The 9,571-nt window shown below is 40.1% G+C and overlaps 1 protein-coding gene across 8 annotated transcripts in view; it reads right to left on the bottom strand.

The window, feature by feature from the left end:
• Window positions 1-258: 258 nt before the first annotated feature.
• Window positions 259-9,571, bottom strand: part of LOC111141723 (NADH:ubiquinone oxidoreductase complex assembly factor 5) — a 31,602-nt gene continuing 22,289 nt past the window's right edge. Inside the window, exons 8-11 of one of the 8 annotated variants that reach the window (XM_022494508.1) lie at window positions 7,794-7,854; window positions 1,007-1,090; window positions 577-659; window positions 259-370 (exon numbers count right to left, since the gene is read on the bottom strand). In XM_022494508.1, coding sequence (XP_022350216.1) covers window positions 278-370; window positions 577-659; window positions 1,007-1,090; window positions 7,794-7,854 — 321 coding nt within the window. In that variant the 3' untranslated portion in view covers window positions 259-277. Of the gene's footprint in view, window positions 371-576; window positions 660-724; window positions 1,102-1,928; window positions 4,027-7,793; window positions 7,855-8,261; window positions 8,296-9,571 lie in introns of those variants that run through there. The other 7 variants (XR_002640220.1, XR_002640221.1, XM_022494511.1 and 4 more) reach the window with 7 other exon arrangements.

The raw sequence follows: 9,571 nt of genomic DNA, 5'->3' as shown, positions 1-9,571 counted from the left end.
CTCAGCGGGGAGCCTGCTTCCCCCTCGCTCTGTCTGTCTCTATGCCTACTTGTGATCTCTCTCTCTCTGTCAAATAAATAAATAAGATCTTTAAAAAAACAAAACAAAACTGAAAGGGTTACCAAATGTAGATGAGGATTAGGTTATTCTAATTACTACAAGTCTGATAGTACATTGCTGATAGATTGCTTCTTGCTTCAAAATATAATACGTTTAAATGTGAAAGTCATCCAACTTTGATGAAAATTCTGGACTACATTAACATTGAATAAAATATTTATTGTGACTTTTTCCCCTGTGACATAAGATTGTTTATCTTTCCCAGTTCTCCAAATGACACAGTGGCCGAACCTCTTTCAGCTGGTCTTGCCTGAAAATAATGAAAGATTAAAGATATTAGAAATAGATATGCAGCTCTACATGAAATCCCTTAATACCATCATATTTTTTTTTAGATTTTTTTAAAAATTTATTTATTTGACCATCATATATTTTTTTAAAACCCACCCTATGTAAATAAAAAGTAAGTGAAAACATGAACTCACTAAGAGAAATGATTTGTCTTAATAATATTACCTGTGAATTGTGGTATTTCCATCCTATCATGTAATAGATCTGATATGTGGCAGGTACTGAACCATCCTCATTTTTGTACATTTCTATAAAGACAAATAATGGTTACAATCTGAAAAAAATGGAAATAGGAAGAAAAAAATCTGTTCAGTAAAAGTCATGTCTCTGAAGAGAAATGGATATTGGGATATTTGGAGGACTTTGAGAATGCCTTACATGAAAAATCCTCAACGCTGAGAAGCTGACAGAAATACAGTTAAGGGCTGTTTGGAAAAAGGATATGGAACTACAAGATCTGTGTTCTGAAAGGAAGGACAAAAAATCTGACGCCTCAACGGGAAAGGAAAAAGTACTGGCAACTTTAAGGGATAAACCCGGCAGGGCACACGTTCCTCAGTGAGGCGAGGGTGGGAAAGATGGCCCGCTCGCTTACCTCTGTACACCGCTGCGGCTGCCAGCATCGTGTCTCGGTGCAGCAGGCCTTTTCTATTCCAAGCACAGTTACTCTCACCCATACCTAAAAATACACTACAGGCAGTTTTTAATACCACCAACAGCTGAGCTGCTCAAAGCACAATTTTAACCTCACATGCAACAGTGTACCCATCCCCATTCCCTAATAGGTTTTAGCTAGGCTCCTTAGCGACTCTAAGGCAAAAACTACTTGAAGTTTCTGGATATTAAGACCAGAGAAGTCAAATTTCAGGAGGCAAGTCCCATAAGCACACCTTACTTGCTAACAGTGGTCAGGTGGGCAAAAGCAAGGCAACTGACCCTCCAGGTGAGTCACAAGGAGTTGCAAGTACCTTTCCAAGGATGCCACCTTTCATGCCCCTTTTAGATGTTCTTCAGAGGACAGAGCACTGTTACAATGCCTCACTCCCTCTAAGCCATAAATGTCTGACTGTGAAACTTGGGAGAGGGCTCTGAAATTCATTAGATAGTATCAAAACTACAATGTGTTTTCAGATTTTACAATATTTTCTTACTCCCAGATTAGGAAGAAATTATGTACATTCTTTACAGGGGCACTTTTCCTAATGTTTTAAAATTTAGACTTCTGGGACACCTGGGTGGCTCAGTTGATTAAGTATCTGACCGTAATTTCAGCTCAGGTCTTAATCTCAGGATTGTGAGTTCAAGCCCCACATTTAAGCCAAGTCCAGTTTGGAGCCTACATACATATATACATACATAAAATTTTAGACTTTTTAAAAAAAAAGATTATTTATTTGTCAGAGAGAGAGAGAGCACACACAAATAGGAACAGCAGACAGAGGGAAAAGCAGACTCCCCACTGAGTAAGGAACCCACTGTGGGACTCGATTCCAGGACCCTGGGATCAAGACCTGAGCTGGAGGCCGATGCTTAACCCACTGAGCCACCGAGGCATCCCTAGACTTCTTTTCTTCAAGTCGATAGCTAAAAGCTAGGATTGATATTTTTCTACAATGAGTGCTGTGTATTTAATTTTTTTATGCACATACTTAAAATTCCACTGAAAGGCCACATTTTAAACTAGTCCAAGAAATTGAAACAAATTTCCAAAGTAAAAATCCTTTACATTCATTCTCTATATACCATACCATCAAAAATCAGTTCTTTCTTTTGTTTTTCTCCTTTCACAAAAAGGCCCCAACAAACTTCCCAATATCAGTTGTTCTTTAGAAGTTTTCAATGGCTTTATTAAAAACAATCAACAAATCAGCTCTAATAAGTGAACCTTTTTTTCTCCAATCCCAAAAGGTTCCTATTATTCCTTAAAATAATGATTCTCTGATACTAAAAGCAATGTCCAGCATCCTGTGAGTACAACAGCCCCAATTCATGAAACAACAGACATATGAACTAGACTGTCATGAAGAAAATGGCGGATCGTATTCTTACTGTCACGACAACACAGCTATGACCTTAGACCAATTGCTGTGGGTCTTCTAGGTGGCCAGACCAGATGATCTCTGAAGGCTTCCATGGCTAACATTAGAGACCTATTACATAATCTGATTTAAAAACATTCTCCTACACTGTGAGTACCAACCATATCAAGTGACCAGAGGTAAACTGGAAGCTGGATTGAAAGACTCTAAGTTGATGACGGCTGTGGTGCTTTCATTCCCGCTCACCTTCCCAGTGTCATGACTTACTACACATTAGATATAGGCAATACCAGTGGAAAACAGGTTTAATTTATTTAATGTAAATACTTAATACACGAGGATGGGGGGGAATGCTTAATACACTAGAAATTCTAAAATGCCTTTTAAATAATTGGTATTAGATATACTAATTAAGATGATCAGGCATAGTGTTCTCTCTGAGAAAGAAATTCAAGAACACTACTGCATAACACAGTCAGTAACTCTGCTGCTAGAGGAGCACACCCTTGCCTCACAAGAGAAGCAAACCACCATACCAAACTTCCTTTCTCCACATGGTAGCAGTGTGGTGTGGTGCAGAAAGTCTAGACTTTGGGATCATAATCCCAGTTCTGATCCTTAAGTAATCTCGGGCAACGTCACTTAACTCTAATTATAAACTCAGTTTTATCATCTTCAAAATGGAATGACAGCACTTCATAATGCATCATGGTAGACCTTTACTGAAGACAACCTGGGAAACACATTTAGGAATTTCTGACCAGCTCTGGGTTTTGGGATAACAGAAAAATCCTGGAAGCAAGTGACTGTTACAGACTCTCACAGTGTTTTTAAGGTTAAGTTCAACTGCTAGTATAAAAATCTAGTCCATTCTGCTTTAGGAGGAACAATACTGAGTATTGTCTTTAAAAAACAAACAAATTGAACTTACCTTAAAACTACTGTGAAAGCCTCCAAAACTTTTCATGCATTCATCAGCTGATACACACTTGTTTTGTAAAATTATGTCAACATTCTGGACTTTTTTTCTGTGAATTAATAACAATGGCAGCTAAAATGAGAAACACTACAACATCAAGAAAAAGTATAACAATATAAAATACCAAAAACCAATCTGAAGGTAACACCATCTTCTGGTAGGCAAAGCAACATACCTGGAAGTAGTCACCCAAGCTCCTCCCCTCCTCCATTCATCCCTGGACTACTCCTCTTCCCATCTCAGCTGCCTCTGACCTTTTAAAGGCAGAGTGGTTGAGATTTCAGAACCTGAGTTAGGCTGCTACACTGGACTTAAATCCTGTCTCTATCACTTATTATCACCTTGCGCAAGTTACTTAATTTCTCTCTGTGCCTCAGTTTACTCATGTGTAACATGAGAAATGAACTATATTAGTTCTAGTCTTACCTTTCTCATAGAGTATGCCTTATAAACAATGCTGGAGGATGAGTTTTTTAACACAGTGATCTGACAGTCACTCTTCTGCATGAAATTTTCCCCCACAGTACCAGGCTCACCTGATAAAATCTGGAAGCCTCTGGTGGACTATGCTGCATCACTTCCCATCATCTCTCCATTCTACATATTCAAGCAATAGAGAATTACTGTAGAGTTTCTTAATTAGGAAAGTGAAGGAAGTTGTGTATCCTCTCGCATCTCCATGATTTTTCACAGACCATTCCCTTGGCTTGGAAGGCAATGTCCCAAACCTGTACCCACTGACTCACTTTCCTGGCAAACTCATTTTAGCTTAGGTCCTGTCTCTTCTACAAAAGCATCCCTGACACCTTAAGCAAATTTAGGGATTCTGTTTTTCCCTATACTTTAAACCACAATTATCTCATTTTACAGTTAAATGGCGATCTCTCTCTCTTTATTTTGGTGTCTCTAATAGAGCACATGCTCCCTGAGATTAGGAACTATGTAATTTCATCACTGGCTCCACAGTTGGCACATGGTAGGTAGACGTTCAATAAATGGTAGGGGAATGAATATAAAATCAACCATGTACTGTTCATATCTACTTTGTTAAATACCACTTCTACAAGTTATCTTTATATAATTCTTCTTAATTCTCCTAAGGATAAGAGACTCAAAGACTAAAATATATGATTTATATAAAAGGCTTAACAGTAAAAAAAAAGAGAAGCACTGGCAAAGCCTCTTAAGGTAAATGGTAGGCAACGGGTCCTCAAAATAAATGACCATTTAAAACCTGTGGGGTGGGTGCCTGGGTGGCTCAGTTGGTTAAGCAACTGCCTTCAGCTCTGGTCATGGTCCTGGAGTCCCGGGATCGAGTCCCGCATCAGGCTCCCAGCTCCACGGGGAGTCTGCTTCTCCCTCTGACCTTCTCCTCGCTCATGCTCTCTCTCACTGTCTCTCTCTCTCTCAAATAAATAAATAAAATGTTTAAAAAAAAAAAAAAAAAAAACCTGTGGGGGAAGCAGCGGTTCTCAACTGGATAGTGGCATGAAGCAACCTTCTGAGGGGCTGGAAATGTTCTAGTCCTTGCCTGGATAGTGGTTAAAAATACAAGCAACTATACAGGTAAGATTAGAGCATTATACTATGCTAACTTCAACAACAAAAAAAATGCGCACAAATTAAGTAGGCAGTATTGGACTTCAGATCCAGATCCAGTGTGACCATGAACAAGATACTTAACTTCTCAATGTCTCTATTTGCTCATTTGTAAAATTAGGATATCAGAAAATGTCACAGAACTGCACCCAGCACAGAGTTAAGTTCTGTATTTTTAAATCAGTGGGTAGTAACCTTTTCCAGCTGATGCATCTAATTTCTAGTCTCTTTCTTGCTTCTCTCTTGAAATCAATCATGAGCATAGCATTTATTATATAGCAGAATAAAAAAAAAAATGCTGCATTTGGGAAATACTTTTATCATTAGAGTCTGAATGATACATCATCAGCCCACCACCACTGGCCTTTGGATGAAGGGGCTCCATGATTATATCATGGGAAGCTAAGTGTTTGGGGCAGTGCCCGGGAAGGGATGTGTGATTGATCATAGATCCAATCCTTGAAGCACACATGCTATTAATTTAATCCCTGTATTAAATTATAATAAACAAAGAGTGACTACAGTAGTAAGTTTTTAGCTACATATCTTTCTACTTGTAAAGCCAACAGAAGTACCATACTCAGAGGAGGCTGGATGATGGGTAAAATGGACTGTTATAAAGGGGTAGCCAAAAGAAGTAGAGTTGGATAAGAGAGTGCCAGAACAGGAATCAAGAAGGCAAGAGTTTGGCACCTAATCCTGCCACTAACAGGCAAGTGTTCCTTTTGGGCCTCATATTCATTCCTCACTTGTAATACAGGCATTAAGTAGTTACCAGAGGACTACCGAGAGAAGCAACTCAATAGCATTTAAGAAAAACTATGTATCTGTAAACAACAGCAAGGTATTTAGTCTTACAAATCTCTTGCTTAAATCATCTTATCATTTTTCAGGATCCAGATTAAGGTTGCCCTAGGTAAGCACAGTTCTGGCTTTAACAAACATACCTTTAATCGCTTCAGCTTCCCTCATTTATCAAAACTGCCTACGCCATTTGTTTAATAAAAAGTCAAAGCTCATAATTTCTTAGGCAAGTCGAAGCTCTCCTTGGAGAAAATCAATTCTCCAGCAACGCCCTCTCTGGCAGATGTGTATGTCAGAGTGCCTTACCTCTTTCAGAATTAGGAGGTAAGGATTTGCATCCTTGTTGTTCCTCTGAGCCTCTTCCAGGCCATTTTTTTCTCTAACTTGTTAAAAACCCTTGCCCTGCTGAGACTCACACTATTTGGCCAACACCTTCTCCCACTCCTGCATGCTGTGACACAGACATCAGGCTCCCAGTCCCTCTTCTCATTACTGGAGGGTTGGCACCCGGTTCAGGTCCCATCTGTACCCCAAGTCCTGCCACCACCTTAGGTTACTTCAGTTTTAACAATCACCAGTACCATGGTTTCCAAGATTCTTTAGTCTCCCCACCACCGATGGATCTCCATTACTCTGCCTCTGCCATCATTCAGTAATACGTCCAGACACGCCCTTCTACACAGTCACTGTCTATTAGGTTCCTAACGGCTCAGAATCTGGCCGTGTTCTCTTCTCACTTCATGCTCTCTTCTCACTTCATGCTCTCGTTCCAGGCAATTGCTTCAAATACCACCAATTCACAAATGACTCATGATATTTTAACCAGGCAATCACCTCCTCTAAAACGGCACACCCACACACATAGCCACCTACTTGACATCTCCTCTTAGACATTTCACAAGCACTTCAAACCCAAAATACCCACATGTGAACTCAAGAGGTGTCCCTGCCTGTACTTGGTCTTCTTCTACTGTTTTCTCTGTCAGTGAAGGGGCACCATCTGTCTGGTTATGTGAGCCAGAAACTTAGCAGTTATGTTTGAAATAGCTCTCTCCATGCACCCACAGGTAATCCATCAGCAAGGACAGCCAAATTTACATCCTAATTATCTCTAGAATCCATTCACTTCTCTCAAATCTCCATGGCCACCACCTTAGTCTAAGCTGCCATCATTTCTCAATAAGCTTTACAGCAATGAGTCTCCCCTACTAGTTGATCTGCCAATCCATTTTATCCAAAATGCAAATCTGGAATCATGACACCCCCCATCTCATTCCATTAAATGCCTCAAAGGGGTTTTAAGATAAAGACAATCTCAACAGGGACAAAAGGTCCCCATTTACTCACTAATTTCATTATTTAATGCTCTTTTTATTCCCTGTACTCCAGTCAAAATGCCCTGCTTTTAGTACCTGCCATGCTCTTTCTTGCCACAGAGCCTTTGCACCTGCTATTCTCCCTGCCTGCAACTCACTTCCCTCCCCTCTTCACCTAGTTAACTCACCATCATTTTTTAGAGCACAATCACCACTTCCTCAGACATGACTTCATTGATTCTCTCCCACTAGGGTTTATCCCTTTAATAAACCCCAAACCTACACTAGCCCAACTACCCCGCTTTCTTGTGCCTAGACCTCAGCTGCCAACTGTTGTTGGAGAAAGTCACTGATGTGCTCTACCAGCCTCAGATGCACCCTTCAAGAAAGTCCTGCCCTCTTTTTAGAAGCAGTCACAGCACTATGCACTTCCACTTAGTAGCACTCATCACAATTCTAATTTAACATTTATCTTTACGGCAGCTGTGTGATGTCTGCCTCATCCATTTATTTTATAAGCTCCATGAAGACAGTCTGTGCTCTCCTCACCAATGTATCCATAGTGCTTAGCCCCAGTACCTGCCATTGAGTCTGCTCTCAAAATGACTCTCAAATAGATATTAAACATTCTTTAAAGGGTGTTACCTTGTAAATCTTCCATCAATTCAAACATCCCAGGATAGTTAACTTGAATTTCATCAGTATCCTATTTAAAAAGAAAAAGGAATATTCATTTGACATTCATCATAAAAGACCCAGATTTGAAAACAGGCCACAGAGATTACCGAGACCAGTTTCTCATGGTAAACAGGAATGTTCTTTATAATAATCTTCACAGGGGCACCTGGGTGGCTCAGTGGGTTAAGCCTCTGCCTTTGGCTCAGGTCATGATCTCAGGGTCCTGGGATCGAGCCCCACAACGGGCTCCCAGCTCCGTGGGGAGTCTGCTTCCCCCTCTCTGTCTGCCTGCCTCTCTGCCTACTTGTGACCTCTCACTCTAATTAAAAAAAAAAAAAAATCTATAATAATCTTCACAGATGTCATCTGGTTTATGCTTGATATAGGAAAATATCAAATTACAGAATAAATACTCACTATTCTAAGAGAAATCTTCCTAAAACTCCATCAACCCAGTTCAGTTCTCTCCCTGGAAACAACACAGAACAAATCTATTTTGTATCTGCAAACCATCACCCTCTTCTTCAAGTCTTTGAAATTTTCCAGGACACTGTAGGTTTTAGAAGGAGGAATTAATCTTCTGGACAAAATTTATAGATTTATAAATCCTAACACATCTTTACTGTGTTACTAAGTACATCGTCAGTATCAGTCTCTTAAAATGTGGCACCCAGGGCACCTGGGTCATTCAGTCATTAAACGTCCAGATCTTGGTTTCAGCTAAGGTTGTGAACTCAGGGTCATGAGACTGAGTTCCATATTGGGCTCTGTGCTCAATTCACAGTCTGCTTGGGGTTCTTGCTCTTTCCCCACCTTCCCTGTCTCTAAAAAATCTTAAAAAAAAAATGTGGCACCCTAAATCAAGACAAATAGGGTCATCTCCCAAGATGTTTCCAATCTGCTTCTAGTAATGCAGCCATACTGCACTGCTCACTTGGGAGATAGGCACACCACTGGAACATTTCTCAAATGGACTTCTGGGCAATTATGTTCCATTCTTTCTGAAGCCTGAAACAAGAGTTTACTGTTGGTAAAGTGGCTGAGACTGATGCTCCCCAAATAATCTGGTGCTCCTTGATACTTCCCAGACCCCAGAAGGCATTTCTTCTGGCCTACCACAGCAAAAGGAAAGGAAAGAGCAAGGTAATAGAGAACTAGTGAGGCTTTTCCAGGCATCCCTTTTGCTGTGGTAACCTAAGAAGATGCCAAGGCCAGGTGGCACAACTACAGGATGGAAAAAAGCTGCCCAACCAGCACAGGGCTGTGATGTGATAAAATGCTGTGTTAAGCACAAAGATATAGAAGTTTGTCTATATTGGAAATTGGCTCCCAAATACTGGACACATACTTTTTATTTTTTTTCCAAGTTTGGTATCAAAATGCTGCATGTATCTCAAACTTTATCTTATTTGCACTAACCACTTTTGAAGTGTCTAGATCTTTGCATGTTTTGTAACTTTAATGCGTTCATTATTCCTCCTCATTTTGGACTTTAACATTGAACAGAATCAAGATAAAGCCCAAAGAACACTTATCAAAAACATCCATTCTATGGATAAAGAAGATGTGGTATATATACACAATGGAATACTATGCAGCCATCAAAAGAAATGAAATCTTGCCATTTGCGACGACGTGGATGGAACTAGAGGGTATCATGCTTAGCAAAATAAGTCAATCGGAGAAAGACAACTATCATATGATCTCCCTGATAGGAGGGAGAGGAGATGCAACATGGGGGGTTA

The sequence above is a fragment of the Enhydra lutris genome, unplaced genomic scaffold, assembly GCF_002288905.1.
Source record: "Enhydra lutris kenyoni isolate GAN:26980312 unplaced genomic scaffold, ASM228890v2 scaffoldscaffold6, whole genome shotgun sequence".
NCBI lineage: Eukaryota > Metazoa > Chordata > Mammalia > Carnivora > Mustelidae > Enhydra > Enhydra lutris.
Note: the sequence above shows the minus strand (reverse complement) of the source record. Positions and strands in the feature narration are given on the sequence as shown.